At 43.4% G+C, this 19,438-nt stretch overlaps 1 protein-coding gene across 4 annotated transcripts in view; it reads left to right on the top strand.

Annotated features, from left to right (window-relative positions):
• The first annotated feature begins 7,054 nt into the window (after positions 1 to 7,054).
• LOC111248817 (uncharacterized) overlaps positions 7,055 to 19,438 on the top strand; it is a 30,739-nt gene continuing 18,355 nt past the window's right edge. The window contains exon 1 of one of the 4 annotated variants that reach the window (XM_022801803.2): positions 7,055 to 7,662. In XM_022801803.2, coding sequence (XP_022657538.1) covers positions 7,637 to 7,662 — 26 coding nt within the window. In that variant the 5' untranslated portion in view covers positions 7,055 to 7,636. Of the gene's footprint in view, positions 7,663 to 15,256; positions 15,650 to 16,709; positions 17,997 to 19,438 lie in introns of those variants that run through there. The other 3 variants (XM_086979243.1, XM_086979238.1, XM_022801828.2) reach the window with 3 other exon arrangements.

The raw sequence follows: 19,438 nt of genomic DNA, 5'->3' as shown, positions 1-19,438 counted from the left end.
TGGCAGGAGCCAGGCAGGCGACAAACAGACAGAGATACAGACAGTAGACTAAGCGAGCGAGTGATAGGTAACAACAAGCAAGAAGCTGCTGCCGCTGCTGCTGCACTGCCCGTAGTAGTAGTTGTGGTCGAAGTAGTGAAATTGAGGCCACCCCACCAGCCAGCGGGCAGCTGACCGACACGACGGTAGCGCTAGTAATGGTACCTGGTTGTGGTGCTGCTTCGTTTGTTCGCCGTTGTTGGGTCGGGTTCGTGCTGCCGCCGCTGGTGCCGCTGCTGGTGCTGTGGGCTGATCGGTGCTGGTGAGTGGAAGCAGCGAACGATTATTGGAGTGTGCTCTTGCTGCTGCCAGCGGCTCTACCATACAACGGTAGAAGCTGCGTTTGCAGGGCGCAGGTGGACGAACCGTCGTTGTGGGTGGTGGTGGTGGTGATGGTGGTGGTGGTGGTGGTGGTGGTGGTGGTGCTGCTGCTGCTGCTGCTGCTGTTGTTGTTGTTGTTGTTATTGTTGTTATTGACGAGAAACTCGCCGACGACTGTAGGCGGTGGCAGCACTGGAAAAAAGGACAATAGCAACAAGCGAGCAAAACACTTAACAGATTAAGGATCAAAGACCACCGAGACGAAGACTGGCCGCTGGATCTCGGAACATCGAACGACAAAACGGGTAGAGATAACGAAAAACGACGGAAGCAGAACACGGTAACGGACGGTGCGACACCGCCAGTGAGATTGTTTTCGACGAATATTCAAGCAGGAAACAAACAAATAGAGAAGCCGAGATCTCGAAATAAGAGAAAGATGAGAAGGAAAATAAGGAGAAGCTAAGGAAAGGCATGAAAACTGCGACAACATTCGACGCAACGTCCAACGACAACAGCTACATCATAAGTGGCAACGACAGCGCTCGTCGTAGCTGATACTCGTTGCGGTACGAACAATAAAAGGTGTCGATTTTCTATTGCCGTTGCTACTCGTTGCAGGGCGAAAATTTGTGATTCGATAGGGGGCTGTGTACTGTGTTTCTCTGCCTGTCCGTCTCAGCCCATCGTGGTTCGCCAGTGAGCGTGGGGGGCTTCTCTCTGTGCGTGCACAGAACCCGTGTACTCGTGTGTGTTGCTACGAGTTCAGCGATCTTCGCAGACGACGATTCGTTGGTGTCACTCGAATGTTTGAACTAAGCGTTTGCTGCTGTTGCTATTACTGTTACCACTGGTAACACTGGTGGTTGACCACTCCTTGAAGCATAAAGGGGGTTAGGCGAAAATAAACAGTCCTTTATAACTTTTGACCTACCGAACTATAACAGTGGCAAGTGCGGAACTAAAAAACAACGGGAATATCGTTATGTCGACGGTCGCCTACTACAACTAACCAATGCAGGTGTGGTGAAGTGATCAAGTATAGGCATCCGTTATCAAGAGCGTCTCCGTTATACGAGTTTGGCTGGCAGCGAAAAGGAAAAATGATACCACTGCGACGAAACAGAAACTAATCAATGAACTACGAGCAGTTACCTGTAATGGTTCATCGTTATTATTCTAGTAATTAGTACTGTTCATTAGCGCGACTCGCTGTCTTACCGCCAGCGGGGGAGCTTTGGAGAAAAAGAAAAGCAGCGAAAACAGCCAATACCAGTGGGGTGGTTGTTATAGTGAAGATCCATTTCGTTGATTCAACAGTAAAGTGTTCCGAAGAATGTGAATCGTACCTGTGAGTAGGTTCCTAGCGCCAGCGCAAGCTATTCGTAACCTAATCCAGTTTTCTTCACGAGTCCGATTGAGTTCCCTAGCTATTTACTTGATCGTGTGTGTGTACGTTTTGATAAGCAAAAGCTACGACAGCTACACCAAGTGACAACAAAAAAAAATAGTAATAAGAAGTCTTTTCTTCAATATTGATCTTCATTATTTCGTAGTGTGATAGTAGCTTCGTTCTTCGAGCAACAGGAAGATCCTGCTACACATTTGCCTGTGCGATCTTTAGTCGTGTGTGTCAATTGGTAGAGCGAAGATCGCTCACCCGTTGGTCTACTGCCACTGTGACCAGATCCAACAGATCCCATAGCTTCTTCAATATCCAATGTAAGGTGATGGTTAATGAACAGAACACGGTGATAACTACGATCGAAGACCATATTTAGGTTTGCATATGCGCGATCAAGCTGTTAATGGCTTAATGGAAATCAACAGCCGTCGAGGCGGCTAGCTGGCTAGTTACAGCTGATTTCTTGATCAGCTGTGTGATATTCTTCACATCATTTGACTGTTTGTTTTTGTGGCACCTACCAAGCTAGCTCCTTTTGTCCCGGACCCTTCGTCAACGTACCTCTCTTCCGTGCTGGGGATTCTATTGGGATCATAAGCGAATGCTCCACCAGCAAAGGGAGAATAAATGTACATGCGGTACAAACAAATAAAAAAAAAAACAGAAGTTGAAAAATAATCTGCGAAAGCAACAAATCGAGAGAGATCAATCTTCTGTTCAAGTGGTGGACGGACAGGAGGCCGAATTGAAGCAGCTGTTTGTTGGCGACATTTGAAAGTGAGTGTCAATCTCTCCGGCGCTCTGTTGTCGCCGCCGCAGTCTAGTGCGTCCTTAGCAAAACGAACGTTGTACAACGAGTTAGTTGGCAATATATTCTCTTATGTACGGCTTGTTGTAGCGTACTCACGCGATCGCGACCACGCTTAGGGCAAGTTGCGGGCTTAAATGATATAAGCGAAAAAGAAAAGGCCGAAAGAAGGGGAAGAGCCTAGCTTTTGCAAGCCCCTGACATCGATTTAGATGTCTGTGGAGTCGATAGACTCTGTGTGATCAAGAACGGTAAGCATAAACAGCGAATACGAGATAAACAACTGAAAGTACAAAGAAATAGAGCAAAAGAGAGGAGCGAAATAACATTGAAACAATGTGAACAGGAATATACCAATTAAACAATAGCTTCCACAACAACAACGGTTTTGATAAGCAGCTATGACGGTAAGCGACGTCCACAGGACTTGAAGACAAACGTAGCAATCTTCAGCTAATCGTGCGCTTTATTATACGTAGATCGTAAACGGCTTATAATTATAAGTCAATCGATCATTCGTTAATTATCATCGGTTTCGTTGTGCATTTTCATGTTTCGCAGCCGTAACGAAGGAGCCTGTGCCAAGGTCCGACTACATCTCATTAGGATTGACCTAAGGGTGAACTGTAGCATCGAACTTCCATCCACTCTCGTCTGCCCGCCTTCTCTGGAAAAGTATTTTCTGTAATTCCCGGTTGGCGAGCATCCTGAGCTTTGTTGAGTTAACTGAGGTCGATATTGTTTGAATTTAACTAGGAGGGTGACCTGCTAATACTTGAGCCAGGTTGAGCAGCAGGTTCTTGACTATGATTGTTATTAAACGAGCTGTAGCCACAAGTATCAAAGAACAAGGCCGATACCCTGTTGGATAGCCGTTAGAGCGAAGTCGGAAACGTTGAGAATACTGTCAACCATTGGGTGTAAGTTATCCCAGTGGATTTGTACGATCAGATACTTCGTTGCTGGTTGTTTACCGCCTATTGCCTATTATCGGCATCGTTTCTCGTGTTTTTTTCTCATTTTGGCACAGCGGTAACACACGTTCAACTGCTGTTACCCTGGTAAACGCACAAAGTGAAAAGGGATAGACGAAACGAGAATTTTCTAACAACTTAAGACTGCTAAGAAACCTCGGTACCACAAGAAATTTGACGGCAGAAAACGCCAAACGCATATCACAGAATATAACGCTACGTTATCTGACGCACTTCGTAACGGACTAGTCCAGTGGCAGACGAGTTCACCTGCGTACAATAAGCATTAGCGGATGGGCAATCGAGTGGATCATAACTCTGTAAGAAGAGGCAGCTTTAAAGACTTCAGGACTTACACCGATAGCGAGAAATCCATGCAGCAAGGAACGGATGATTCAGGCTCACTTCTATGACAGGCACCGGAAAAAGATCGTCATCATTATCATGATAAACAACAACAAGAACAACAACCGACGAACTCCGCTAGGTAGTGAGCTCCGCTATCTACGTTGAATCTACCTCTCTGTATCCACCGCTCACTGTAGCTTTCTCTCAGCCTTCGATTGCTGTCGCATCAAGGCGATATGTCGCCTCGGTTAAACTATAATTACTTCGGCCTATCGTAGAAATCAAATTCTATAATAGTTAAACTGTGAGTGTGTGCGAGTGAGCAAGTATTAACCACCGCAGCGGCCGTAATCGCCACAGTCGTCCGCCAATCGCTTACTCCTCCGGTAACCGCTGGCTGGTCGCAGGCTGCTCGTCGTTGTGGTCGTCGTCGGCGTCGGCGACATCATCATCGGTAGCGGCAGCTTGCTGCTTTTGCAGCCTTCAATGGTTGGCTAGCGCAGACACAGCAGTGAATAGCGGCCTGCGCCTGCGGGAGTACAGTTGCCGTCACCCGCCAGTCGCCGATTGCAAACGCCCCAGCCAGTAATAGTATCAAGAATTAACAGTTGATAATAATAATAATAGTGTTCGTTGTCGTTGTGAGTGTCATCGTACTTGTGGTAGTACCAAAGCAGTGGCGTGTGCTAGTGTTGGTAACAGCCATTACCGCAGTCGTACGCTAGAACCAGCTTGTAATACGCTTCCGCCGCTACTGGCTCCCGTTTACTCGATCGCTCGGCCGCGTTCGGTGTCGTCGTCACTGGCGCCGAGGTTGTCCACCAGCAACAGCCGCTGTTCTTGCTGCCGCCATAGCGGCAATACTGGCTCACTATTACTGTCTATGTCGATATTACTTTGCAATAGGCGCTGTCTCTCTTCACCCTTGCATTTCGATCGAGAGCGTTCAGCTGCTGCGAGTTAGGCTACTGTCACTGCAGCACTAGGACGAGCAAAGCGTCGATACCGTGCCATACCATACAATTCCGTACTATAGAAGAGAATTTGCTTTGGCAAACGGCTTTGCGGCAGTAGATGTGTGTGAATGATCACTGGTGAGCCTGCGGTGAGTCGAGTGAGCTGCGAAAACCTACAAGACACTGCGGATACAGGTGTAGCACTGTTATTGGAAGTAGTAATCGTAGTATGGGAGCGATAGAAGCAACTGCCACTTCCGTCAAAACAACAACAACAACAGCAGCAGCAACAACAACAACAACAGGAAGCACTGAAGTTGGAAGAACAACGAGTGTGTGATGGCGACGTTGAAGCAAAGACGCACGTCAAGAGGAAAAGTACACGCGTTCGTGAATGAGTTTCGTATGTAAGCAGACTACGTGCGTTCGGCTACGGTTAGTAAATGTACAGACGCATACGTTAGGTGACGGTAGCAACAACATCATCGACGACATTCGAGAGCGTCGGTTGCATGGGAAGAAAACGAAGAAGGTACAGAATATGGAAACGATTAACGGAGTGCCATATTGTGCGCGCGTGCCGTGATAAACGATAAACGTTCAGTCGTAGAAGCATCACCGGCCGAACTTATTTATGGCAAGGTCCTAATTATTAGCTAGCTAAGCAGATATCGCGGCAGTCACGTATATTGAAGGAGAGTAAATGGAAGCAAATCAACCGGATGCGAATAAACATCGTCCGCATAATACCATTAAAAGAAATCATGATCATTTTAATTACTACAACGACGGATGAACTTCTCTAATCTAACGCCTTTTACTAAGTTAACTAAAGTGGAACTAGCCCACTGAACCATTGCACATAGATCAACAAAATGTCAGATCGACATTAGGCGTTCGGCAGCATTCACTCATTGCGTTATACTGTCTCGCGAGGAACCTACGCATAGAAAACAACAACAAAGAGGTTGATGCCAATCACAACAACGAACGATTTCCGAGATCAATGAAGTACGTATCCACTTCGACTTAACGAGAGGCAGACGCGTAGGATCAGAGTGGGCTCCCACAGACCATTTCAGGGGACGAGACACTCGACCCAGCTCGAGACGTCAACAACGAGCAGCATCTGACCAAACGAGACTGACCTGCCTAGGTGCGGTTATTGATGCTGGTAGTATTGTTATTGTTTTTGTAGTTGTCGTTATTGTCGTTCATTTGCACGTCTACAACGCGCCAAAAAGGTCAGCAGTAGCAGAAAAATCCAAAATTAACCGTTGGAAAACAGGAATCGATATAGAACTGCGTTTTGTTACCGCGCAGTCGTTCCCGCGGGCTTTGATTCAGTGTGAGAGCAGGCTTTTTGTTGTTGTTGTTATTAATATTACCATTGTCTGCGTCTTGGCATGCTCGTTGTACCCAGCTGTATACCTTCTCAGCTGCACCAATATACCAGTTACGGCTGACTTGTTTATTGTGGTTGAGTGTCGCCCGCGTGACACTGCAAGTGCGTGGTTAGACACCTTCTTCGCGCGATAAATCCGAAAAGAAACAAAAGCTATGGATGCATTTCCGAGTGAGGTAGCAACGTAAAAGCAATCAAACGCAAGACCAGCGGCTGTTGTAACGTGAAGGAAGGCAAATCTTAACAGTGCGTTCGATTTAGTCGGCAGACTAATCATTGATTGATTGACCCTTGGCTGATGATAATTGTATTTCTCAGTCAGCAATTGACGCATATCGAATTATGTGGCAGTACTTCGTTAGCATCGATCGCCAGGCGGTACACAGTGACTGAAATTGTTTACCCCTGTCACTGGTGGATGCAGTGAACAACAATAACAACAGCAACGGCAGCAAGGAAAGTACAGAAAATCAATAATTAATAGAAGTAACGAGAAGACGAGAAAAAAAGCGCGCGCTTGGGGTGTTAGCAAGGTAAACAAGACCAGATTCAGTGCCGAATAAGACAAAATGCGTCGCGGCATTCACGGTGAGTGTGTGTATGTGTGTGTGTGTGTGTGTGTATATATCGAGAAGTAACCGACTCCTCTGTATGAGAGAAATTCGGAGAAACGTGAAGCGTCGACGCTGCATCGTACACACAACTGTTTATGTCTAACGAACAGCAACAGCGGCAATAACAAGGGTGACACCTCACCTATTCAAGCACAACCATTACGACAGCCACTCCCACATCAGTAACGTCTGAGCACGATACACACCAGTTAATATTAGTATTTAGAGGCGCGATTTGACGGGGCTAGTCGACAAGAATAAATTGAACGACATTAGAAACCGGTGCTAATACGAAGCGACGGCAGAATCCCAGCAAGCACGGTGGAGTGCCGCATATTATTGTGAAAGTGAATGTGATTGACTTCGAATCTGTCTTTGGCGTTGGCGTACATGGACAGTGTGTGATTCTCTAATAGTGCATTGTCACAACCGACAAATTGTGGAGGCCAGCTGATCCAAGGGATTAGGGGTTTATTGTGTGGTTGCACTAGTGCTCCCATGTGCCGGTACAAACGGTCGTGAAGTGTCGTGTGTCATTGAAGTGCCGAGGAAAAAGTGAAGTAAAGTGTGTGGTCAAGCCAACGAAGCAGTGAAGATTCGACCGAACAGAAACGAGAACGAAGCACGAGCTAAAGTTAAGTCGACTCTGAGTGTTAGATCGACAGTTGAAGCTTGACCTACCGGTTGCGTTATTGCCAGGAGTTTGGCATGCCGTTGTTACGGTAGGATGTGACCATAGGCTACTACTGAACGGTCCGCGGGCTCCATGGCGGGACGGCTCAGCAATACAACGTAAGTCATATTTACATTTCAACACCGGACCTGTCTATATACTAACATTTTTACGCCCCTGATGACGTACATAATAAAGCTACCAGCAAATTTGGAGATAATGAACATTTACAACAGTGTGGCAAACAGTTAGAACGCACACAAACAATTAATTAGCTACCGTTCGAGACGCCAGCATACATCCCATCGAACGCTACTCCTTAAACGACCTGTCGAACTTTTGATACGAAGTTGACACCATATTAGAACGAAAACGATCTTAGTTACTAATAGATTCATTTGACCGGTTATGATCAAAAAGATGAACCCGAAGGATTACCCAAGTTGTGCTTCTACAGATGTACATTGTCTTATAACGTACGTCTTGACTATGGCAAAATCATGCCACATGGTATTATTTTGTGCTCAGAAGGGATGTGACATGACCTACGAAGGCGTATGACCGCATTGCGCCTGAAAACCTCAGTGGAGATATTTTCGAACAAAACTGTTCAAGTGAATTCTTCGCAAAAATGAAAGCTGGAAGACACCAAAGGAAGAATCCGAATTGATTTGATGTTCTGGTAATTAAATGGGCGACAAAGTGATTTCACTTTGGTTAGTACTAGATAATTTGATTGCTAGGAAAGTTGTTTACTTTCACACACGTGACCTGAATAACTTGAATTGAATTTTTGTGTTTAGTTCCCGTGTATGAAAAATTGCTCACAAATTTGAGGAAATTTTGTCTGTGGAGCAACAATCACAGCATGACCATATTAGCTGGTCAGAAATGCTATCGGTCCTGAATGCAGCTGCAAACATATTAGTCGTCTATATCATGGCAACCTCTTTGTCTTTGGTGATGATCTTAGACTTTTGGACGATCCGTTTACCTAGTTCGAGATGCAATTTATGCACGGGCAATTTCAGATTGTATCGTATGCAGGTCACTGCCTATAGGTAAACCTCGACAGATTGCTCCGTTCTATATAAGCGTTATAAATAAAGATAAAGAACTTGGCCTTAGAGCATGATCACCTCATGATCAATGTAAAACTGGTCATTAGCTGGTATGTGTCGATTCGTGTTAACGACAAATTAACAGATGCTTTGCAGAAAACTCACGAATCACTCATCGAAACACATTTATTTTGACGTTTAACCACTTTAAGGTTGGCAGGATTTGTACGAAAAAGAACGTATCTTGGGTCGAAATAAACGGAAATGCAGATGGGTTTAACGAGCAACACTCGTGAACATGCAAGGCGTGAACGAGACAGCTATGCACTCGCTTAGAGAATTGCAGTATTCAAAGGATGTTGAATTTCTGACGTACTCGCATTATTCTATAGAACGTATAGATTATAGTGGTCTTGCTATTAACATTTGTTAATGCAGGACAGCTGTGCGAGAAGGCAAGATTCAATGAGGCGCCAGTGATCCCAGGAGGTATTGTGCCAAAGTTCACCATAATGTGACTAATGCATGAGTTAGTGTCTGCATGAATTTAGTTACAAAATGGGTTATAATAAAAGGGGTTCATAGGCTGGTAGCGCCCCAGTAGCTTGACGGCATATGAGATATTTGAGTTAAGATAAAGCGAATCAGTGACCAATTGATATGCAAACCTGAATAGTTAATGAGCAAGGACGTTACAAATAATCAAAGCGACGTTTTACGTACATCGTTTAAAGTGAATTGCTCCCGATTAGTACAGCTCAACTGCCGTTTTCAAGAACCCGTAAGGAACTTCATATGCTCTAATTGTCAATCGTTTGAGAAGCTGTTTTCCTTTTCTCGTAAAATTGACAATGCTCTTGCTTAAAGAGGCTGACTTTCAGTTACTACAGGGGGCATAACGCGCCATTTTGAAGGGACTATTTAAAAAATGTCTACATTAGGATGTGACCGACAAAGCAATAGCTTGACTAATCTAACAGGTTAGTGGCTTAAGTTGGGAAAGTGCGCTGGAAACCGCGCCGAAGTCTTTCAGATAAAAGCTGATCCTCATATTGTTAGTTTTGCCCACACAAAAGCTGTTTGGGCGTCTATCAACTTTACGTTTCGATTTACTGACTTAGTTCTTCTGACCATTTGTAATAGCAAGGCAACCACACAGCATTATACCACAACAGTTAGTTAGGAAGACTGGCCATATAATTGATAATGCAGTTTCTCTGTGCTGGTAACATAAATCTATAGTTTTATGAACACGACTAGAAATTATCTATAAATATTAATAATGAAACTAAATTTAACCTAATCTTTCTAAAAAACTGACGTGCGTATTTTTTTAAGTTTTTTTTTAAATTAAGACTTTTGCTCTATCAGCGTTTCCTCATGCACTTTTATCCCATTCATCGTATTGAGCGCACATCGCTTGTAAGTCGCAAATGATCCGTGGAACTTTGAATTAGTTGCATTGCATCCAATATATAAGAGTATTGAATGAAGCTCTCATTTAGTAGACCGCTCCAGTTGATATAACCCTAACGTAATGCCTCCAAGAGCCAGTCATACCCAGTAAATATAGTCGTTTACAGACTCCGTTGCTACTTTATACTCAACAATGATTTGTTACCTATGTAGCATGTTGACAGTAATTTAGCCAGAATTAAACCGAGCTAACTATGTTCATCGGAAACACTTATTGCGCATTGACAGATCTATTACCGTGATAACTAATTTAAACTATTTAGACAAAAGCCGTTCGATAAACAGTGCTTTTATTAACTGCGATTACTTGTACCTCGAGTCACATGGTTATTTTTTCATCATGCTTTATTGGCCACAGCTGAACCATCGATGTACGGTCGTGACAAATTTTTAAATTGATAATTAGTCGATGTAAAAAAACCGAAAGCTCAAAAAAAATGGAAGAGGTAAAAGAAAACGTGAAGAGTCGGTAAAAAAAACTAACGACTGTGAGCAGTATAGACGACTCCATGAGCATGAGATGTTTTAAACTCAAAAAAAGCCTCTAGGCAGCATCGGCATAAAAAATCGATAAGTTTATAATCCCGGCCAAAATTCATCTGACGCGAAAACACTAGACAACAACTGCAACAAAAAAGTAACAACAAAAAATACTGCCAAAACGAAGCCCCTATTTGATTACATTAATTTTTTTGGCTTTACGCTAAACAGCTAAGCTGACTTCCTTCTACTGAAAAAAATAATGAATCAACAGATATTTGCTGCGATAACATGCTGAAATGTGTTTATCTCAAATGGTCACTTCTGAATGATACAAGCAATTATTAGGTTAATAATTATTAACCATTGTCCATAAATGGAACCAAAGAATATAGAACAAAAAATCAATTGCAAACAAATTGGCTTCCATGACTCAATAGTAGAGTTTTTTTTTTTTTTTTTTTTATATAGTTTTAGGATTATGTCTGCTGCTTTTTTGGAATAATCATGTTTCTGTTATTTGAGCCCCAAACGTTTTATTTATCCGTGAAAGGTACAACACACCTAGTTCTTATGCTATACATTTGCTACAATTCCTATTGTAGCAGAAAACATGTAGTGTTGTCTTCCAACGTCAAGCATGTCAAAAAATTGAGACTAACTAGTTTGAATTTCGGTTACGTTTTTCTTTGATTTTTCAGCTGGTTATTTTTCTAGCACGGGGTATGTCATAACAAAGCGTTTATAATGCTAAAATTCAGAATTACCATTGTTTTATTTATTATTGCCGTTAATTATACTTGAAAGCTGACGTTGCGTAAGCCGCGAGTGGGCCAACGCTCCGCACAACATGCTTGGATGAAGAAAAGGACCATCTCAGACCATTTGTCGAAAAGATGATAAACGTGACAAAATGGTTAGAGTCAGCATATTGTTGCTCACTGTATTCATCACAGGCATGCGTTCTATTATATTTTATATATTTTACGTAAAGATGTCCACGGGAATATGTATGTTTTCAATGTTGCCAGTAATATAAACTTGAAACGTTGATTAACAAAAGATCGATAATTTCCAATTGCTATTTTACATCTTACGGAGCATCAAATTAAGGTAGTAGGTTCCGGGGTCAGCAGAAAATTGGAACGCATTTTCCTATTTCTGGCCGATATCTACGATTAAGGAGGACAAGTACCTATAAAGTAATATTTCTGAGGATAAGCTGAATGGTTTTATTTACCGTTATGATTTCATCTGAACTTTAACTTTTTCTCTAGTTGTTGGCCTTTGTTGTTCTGCGCAGGCAAAGTTGACCCTGCTTCTGTGAGTTTCTATATGACGATATTCGCTGTAAGTGAGCTTGCATAGGTTCGCTGTATTCTTCGAAGAAGGTCCGTCCCAAGAAAGATAAGCAGCGTTGCCTGCGTTCAAGCGCAATTGCAAAGAAAAACGAATATGTAACTAGACAGGGCCAAACTATATCATGTTTACCACAAACCTAGAAATACTTTCCACCCGATGGTTGCAGAGGTTATTGTATCCCTTATGCAATACTCCTGCTGAAACAACTCAGCAGAGATAGTTGATTCAAGCCCCGCCAATGAACCACACAGAAAGCGTGATCAAATAAAGACACAATTGATTTAACTCTTTCTACGCGCTACTTCACTATGTGCTTGCGGCAGTTGATAAAGCTGAAGTCGCTGCCATCTCTCAATAATGTCAATTAGCCTCCATATCCGTATTTTGCGCCCCAGCAACAATCCATCTATTCGTGGTGACGAATGGTCTAACATCATCAACAATCGAACAGTCATGCGAATATCAGTTGCCAGGTATTTCTCTTTCTTTACCTCACATACTTTCCTTTTCGCTCCCACTGACGATCACCAATTCTCTATAGACAATTTAACGCTGTGGTCTTTCCTCCCCCACGGTATGTCCCGGCGTTCCATCGCCTGTATTAAATTCTCCTTGCAGTTTTCTTCTTTTTTGTTGCTGTCCCCCCGAAGCGCCTTATAATAGCTTGCATACACAGCACAGGTAGTAAGCGCAGTAAAAGCCGAACAGTTTGTTGCCGCACACAGATCCCTCCAACTTATTTGGCTGACGATAGCGACAGCAGGAACAAAAGAGGCAATGGCTGGTGCGTAGACGTTCTGTTGAGGCTCGTCGTTTTGCGTCTAATCGCGCCTCAACGTTGTCTGTGTCGCCACTGTTGTCGTTCTTTCTGCTGAATGCCGCCGCCACCGCTGTACCTTGCAACAGTAGCGCGACGGTGCAGACGTCGGGCTCGCGTGGATGCCCTAAGTCACAGTAGTGGACGGCGCATTGCGCGACCAATGGCATCCTTTGCTCTGTCCGTATGCGTGTCTATTTGTCTGTAGACTGGCTGATTGTGTGCCGGTTGTTGGTTAACTGAAACGCGTTGACTGTCGAGAATGGATGGGGAGAGTTCTGTTGACTTCCGCCTGCTGTTGCTGGTATCCATTGCCTCTGTACATATTCATGTGTTCATGTCGAGCTGTCTCTGTTCATCTTGTTATGCTCCTTAGTTCTATAATGACCTTTGTCTTCAGGTCTGTTTTACATATGTATATTATATACTCAGTCTTCAAAAACAGGTTTGTCCTAGTCGAAACGCTTCCTTAGGGGAAACTCTTTTGTGGGGGCGATTTTTTTGTGGTTATCTAGAGGGTCATCGTAGGATGTAGCCGTGTGGAATCTCAGCCCGATTGGACAAACACTTGGCTTTTAAGGGAGAAAATTTGCTTTTCCCCATACACCGTAATGATAATTGGGTTGGTCGTAAACTGACGCTAGCAGCTTCCTTCTCATTTTTCACGTTCGAAAACAACGCCGCATCACCGATTACAAACACCGAAGCGGTCACCAGCGTTGTGGTGTTTATATTATCATTACATGTACAACGTGTTTTTTGTGAAAATTCCTTGTGTGAACGAATGTGCTCGACCTGTGCTGAAAGAGACGCATGTTACGTTAACACCGTCTTAACTTTATGCTGGAAGAACCTACTCATTGTAGCCCTTAAGGAGTACCTCGTATTCGATGTTAACAGCCTACAAGTAGGGTATACATTTTTAGATACATACGTGTGTAGTAATTATTGAAAAATCTGTGGTCTTCTCCTGACAAAATGGCGGCCGAAATGTTTGCATTGGCGTCAATTAATCACACCAATCCAAGGACCTCGGTGGGCTGAGTAAAATGCAACGCAATTTCCTGTGGCTCGAATTGATATTTGGGCGCGGACAAGGCCAAAAACGGAACGTGCTCGTTTTCTTGAGAATGGGACGCTGGGATGAAACTCTACACGGAAGCCTATGGCGGCGGGAAGGGGTAACACACAAAAGCTTTTGATAAGCTGAATCGAAATATACTTAAATTTGAATTTTCGCGTCAAAAATGTCGATTGAAGTGAAAACTCAGCATCTGTGTTCCGTATAAGAAGGTTTTTTGTCACGCTAGTCGATCGATGTACAAACCTAAATTTGAAAATCTGAATCAGCAAATGCGCAGTTGATTTTAGTCAAGAAAGATCCCGCCTCATTTTTAGAGAGAAATGTCAAAAAGTTAGATTGTTATAGCCTGTCCAACTTTGAAATTGACTAACTTTTGAAGTAGTTAGATTAAAATGAGGATTTTTAATGTGTTGGAAATCGTATGTTCCATTTTGACACGCTTGCTCCACAGCTCTGTTAGCCGTATACTTACCATTCGCCTTCCCAATATGTTATGTTCCTACCTACAGCTTTTTGAACTAAATCGATAGTGAGATATGCTTGCTGACCAGTGCCCATGATATCGAAGCTCCCGTAATTGCACAGACTTAGACAGAGAAAATAAGCGGATTGAAATTAGTATTCGAGATTCTCTTGTTGAATCTAGAAAATAATTGGGGCATGACGATGAGATCTGGCGCTGTCGTCAGGCGACAAGACTACGTGCTTTCGATTGCCGTACTAACAAGTTCCTTGAGGTACTTAAAATAGCATTTACTGTTTGTTTTCAGTGAGTATCTCATTGTAACAAATGTCCCTGATTTCTGTTCTATTTTTAAGTTTTCTACAAGGCGACGCCATTCTCACGTCTGGTCTTTCTCGGCGCGACGCTAGAGATTTAATCATATCTGGTCTATGACTGTATTCTTCAGGCGAATTGAAGCTCCACAAGTTTCACGCAGAATACATTACACGCATTTGTATCGGCCTGGTACCAATTCATGGGCTCCATATTACTTAGTTTGCGTATTTTTAATATTTGGGTTATAATTCCCATAATAAGGCCAATTTTGACCGACAGAGCCCTTCGAAACAAAGCTTTGTTTTCGCGGAAAGCCTCTTGTCCATCGGATTCCGATATATGGTCACCTCGTCGCTAGTTTTCAACACCCCAGTCTTCGTTCTGTGAATGGTGCCAGCATACCAAATGTTGGCACCATTTACGTACTATACTTTTGCTTAAGGCTTCCTTACCCAACATGTTCATCAACCCCCGATGAAATTCCGCGGCGTTCTGGCCTCTGACAAGCGAAAGTCTGAGCACTAAGCGATGATTTTTAAGACTAGAGGTTTTCTTCTTCTGGACTTATTCATCCTCGAGTGAATCCAATCAGTTTTCGCTCAAAAATCTCTAGAATATTAAAGTATTTACCAGCCAAAGTTCCGCTGCTAGCGGCGCGAAGATCAAAGATCTCCTAATTTAAAATCCATCAGATTCCTTTGTAACAGCTTCATATATATATATATATGCACAGAGTTCATAGGGTTGTTGATTAGATCAATCAGAACGTCGACTAAACGACGGCCTAAGGCCGACTCGGTTCACATATATTTTTCAGAGTAAATGTATCAAGAGCCAACTTATTACGAGGGCAACAAATCCAGAGCTGACTGAGCCCCTGGTGAACATATTACGATAAACTAATAACTACAGGGGTATAATGGGTTAGATGAAGCAGGATGATTGCGACAGGATAACTGTTAATGTGTACTCGACCTACAGTTGTCGGTGGCCTAAATGGACGAATCACATCAATTCCAACCCTACCAACACTAGGTAGGCGCAGGTATGTCTAGTCTACAGGGTGTTACGTTTATATTGAGGAACATTTTATCGGGCAGTTTATCATAGGTGAAATGCGTCCGTGCGCTAGTAGCGATACCAAGAGGAAGCCAATTCTCTCTAGAAGACAACAAATTCGCTATGGCGAACAACAATGCGTCATTTTCAGAATTAGAGCGAAGCTCAGTTATTATTTAGTCTTTCCCCACTGGAAAAACTGCCGCAAGATTAAACATTTTTTTTGCCGCAAATCAATGACCTAAGTTATAACTTGTCACTACCAGTGATTCCAAAAAAAAATTAGAAAAGGCCTTTATTAGGCAAATCAAAAGAACCTCACTGGTGTTAACATTTAAAGGCCTTGAAGAATGTATCAAAAAGCCGCTTTTGATACAGTTACTTTTTCTTTTTATATACAGAGCAGAAGATCAATTGCCAATTCGATGCTCAGATAAACTCAAGTGGCTAGTTTTTTAGGGACTTCTCACGTCTTTTGACACTTTTGAGCTCTTCGGCCGTTTCGAGTACTTTTGAGACTTTCTGTCTGGTATCATCAGCCTAACATTTATTTTCGATAGGATTCTTCGTATATGGTATAAATTACTTGTGAATTAAGGCGGAAATATTTAGAAACGACTAGTAAGTTATTTAGGTCCTTAATTAAAACTGTAATCACGCTATATAATTATTATATCGAACAAACATGCCCGTCAGGAATGACACCTCTAACACATGCAAACTATTTCGTTAAAATATTTTCCCTATTTAGATATTAAAAAAAAACAAAAAAAAAACAAAAGCATTACAAATTTTACTTTGGACACGCTAACATGCATATTTATCCATTTTTTAAACACCATGTGTACACATATGTCCTACGGTATATTGTATTGTATGTGTTGTTTCTATTGTTGGAAAGCTCTCACTTTGTAGCTTCTGGGGCGTGCTTAATGTTGCCCGGATTGTCACCCGCTTGCATCCGTTCTTACCAACTCCATTGCTGTTGTTCCCCCGTCTGCGGCTATACTACTCCTTAATTCCGCAGCCATGAGAGCAATAGTAGGCGTCTGGAAGGAGGATCTGCTTCTACCGCAACGGCTGCTATCGTCGCTACTGTCGTTAGTGCGTTAGTCTATGGCCGCGACGAACTGTGTTGCGCCGCGCATATAGGATGCAACTATTAGAACAGCTGCAGCGGTAACAGCAAAGGTGCAAAAAGCCGTAGTAGTTACCCGTGGGTGGCGCCAGAGGAATCAGCTAAATAGTGGGATAAGCAAGCGTCCTGGCAAGCAAGATCGACTGCAGCGGCAACAACGTAAGCGTAAGAAGTACGCAGCCTTGCTTTTGTTGCCCACGCCGGCAGCGCGCCATAGTCGTACCGTGCCGTAGGCCCGGAGGGTGCTCCCTATGCTATTTCGATAGAACGACCCAATATCTGGCGATGCAGCGAGCATGCGTTGGTCATCACAGCATGGCTTTGTCGAGCCGTTGTCGAGATGCGGCTTCGGCTGACCGCGGCTAGCATCACCGTCATCGTGCCACAACTCAGCACTGACTATTGCTGCTCTGTCTGTGAATAGCCTGTAGAGCCACCATTATCATTACTACCAGCAGCAGGAATCGCAATAGTGCCACTCTCTGCGCCCGACCAACTGTCGGCCTTCCCTGACGTCCAGTGCCTAGCCAACAGCTGGAGATGGAGAAGGAAGCGGCAGCAGCCGCCAGTGGTGGTGGTGGCGGCGGCGACGACGACGACGACAATTGCTACGAGGGTAGCAGCGATCGATCGTCGTTGGCGCTCGCTGCCGCCGCGGCGCTCGTTCAAATGGAGGGAAACAGAACGCAACGGTTCGTCGTGCAAGAGAATATAAAGGGAGACAGAGGGACAGCAACACACGGAACGTTCCACTGATCCATTCACAGGCTGATGCGGACTCTCCAGTGATGTCGCTGTTTCGAATACCGCTCGCCGACTCAAAGATCAAACGAAGGAGCAGCGCATTAATACAAACAGCTGCTATAAGTTGTTGCTGTTCTTAACGAAACTGATGGTCATGTTATCATTAGGGGGCAGCAGCGGCGGCGGCGGCGGCGGCGGCGGCGGCTCACGGGGGCACTTCGTAGACGTTGGCCAATACAGCGGCTACCACCAACATGATCATTGTCATCATGAACAATAACAACAGCGGCGACGCAAAAGACGACCATAGCAGCTCGCAGTGGCTGAGCTTCCGATTCGCGCACCTAATATATGCAGAGAGACTGAAAACAACGCGTACGATGTAAAGCGACATCAAGAACGTGCAAACGGAGACAACTGAAAACGCTTCATAGGAAAGCAGTCACGAGAGGTGGGTTTGAGAAACACAACGAAGACATCTTCAGGTGATGAAGATAGATACCATTTCCGTAACAGTGTAGTAGCAACGTATTCGCCTAGTGATACCTAGCGGTCTAGGTTCAAAGCCCGCAGTGGACACACTTCAGTTCGTGCTGGCAAGAACCAAACCTCTCAAGCATTGGGTAAAAGTCCAAAGTATTGAGATTTAAAACTAATATTTCTTCAGGGGACAAGAACAGCGGTAACAATAAAAACGACAATAACAAAAAATTGTATAGGTTTATTTTGTTTTATTGATACATGTTGTGTTTGCGCGCGCTGGGAAGCTCGAACGACTCCCTCCTCCGGCAATTCGCTGGACTCGCTATTTAGCTACTACTAACTCTTAAATGAATGAACCGGCAAAGCACAACAGGATTTCAAACTAATGTCAACGAAACGGCGTATGCCATAGCCGTCGTAGAGGGCGTTGCTGCAGTAGCCGAAAAACAACAGTTTACGACGATCGTCTACGGTGACGGCATAAGAAGTGTTATCATTTATAGCTGAGACTTAGATGGTAATTGCTACACATAATAATAACAGAGTTATTCATTTCAAATGATTTTCTCCTCCAGATGAGCGATAGTCTACCGTAACTGTCATTACAGTATTACAATATTCTCAATTTAGCAATAAGACCGTATAAAGATGCTTATTTGCAGTGCTACAGTGTACCATCCGAACTAATTATATGACAAATCCCATTTCGTTTCATGACATAGTACGCATTTGTTCATGTTCATGTAAGGTCGGGTGAAAATCATGATGATTTGAGTCTCTTTTCCAGTCCCTTATAGGCATTCATCCGATTATGACAGCATGATGGCGAAACTAGTTGTTACAGTATGTGTTTTGCTATGGTTAGACAAACATACAACTTTTTCTGATTGTTTATTAAGAAAATTCATAAATGAATGTTTCTTAAAGAATAATAATATATATTAAAAGTAGAAAATTCAACTCATGGGACTTTTCGAAATTCCAATAAAACTTTTTTTTTTTATAGATCACGGAATCTCTATCAAGGCAACGCTAAATGTAGCTATCGGGATTGACCGTACTGTCATTTTTAAAGGCTGCCGGTTGCGCACCCATTTTGTTTATCCGTCGCATGTACTGACATGGCAAAAACGAACGCTATTACCTGTTAGAAGAAATCTTTATAAAACGTAATATTTATTGACTTTACTTCCCAAAAGGAAGCGTCTCTGTTCCCGAACGACATTGCAGCTGACAATTGAAAGTTGATTCTCAGACAAACCATAATTCTGTTTTTCTATTTAACGTTGTAGTAGAAAGTTAAGTCCGCTTCTCATTCACGACATTGAAAATTGGGTCGCGTCGTCTGCTAATCCAAAGAGACGAGCTGAAATTATGAGAACTGCAATGCATTGTGGTACTGCTGATGGC

This window comes from Varroa destructor, unplaced genomic scaffold, assembly GCF_002443255.2.
Source record: "Varroa destructor unplaced genomic scaffold, Vdes_3.0 BEIS01000001.1, whole genome shotgun sequence".
NCBI classification, from domain to species: Eukaryota; Metazoa; Arthropoda; class Arachnida; order Mesostigmata; family Varroidae; genus Varroa; species Varroa destructor.
The sequence above is the reverse complement of the archived record's forward strand: the minus strand, read 5'-3'. Positions and strand labels throughout refer to the sequence as shown.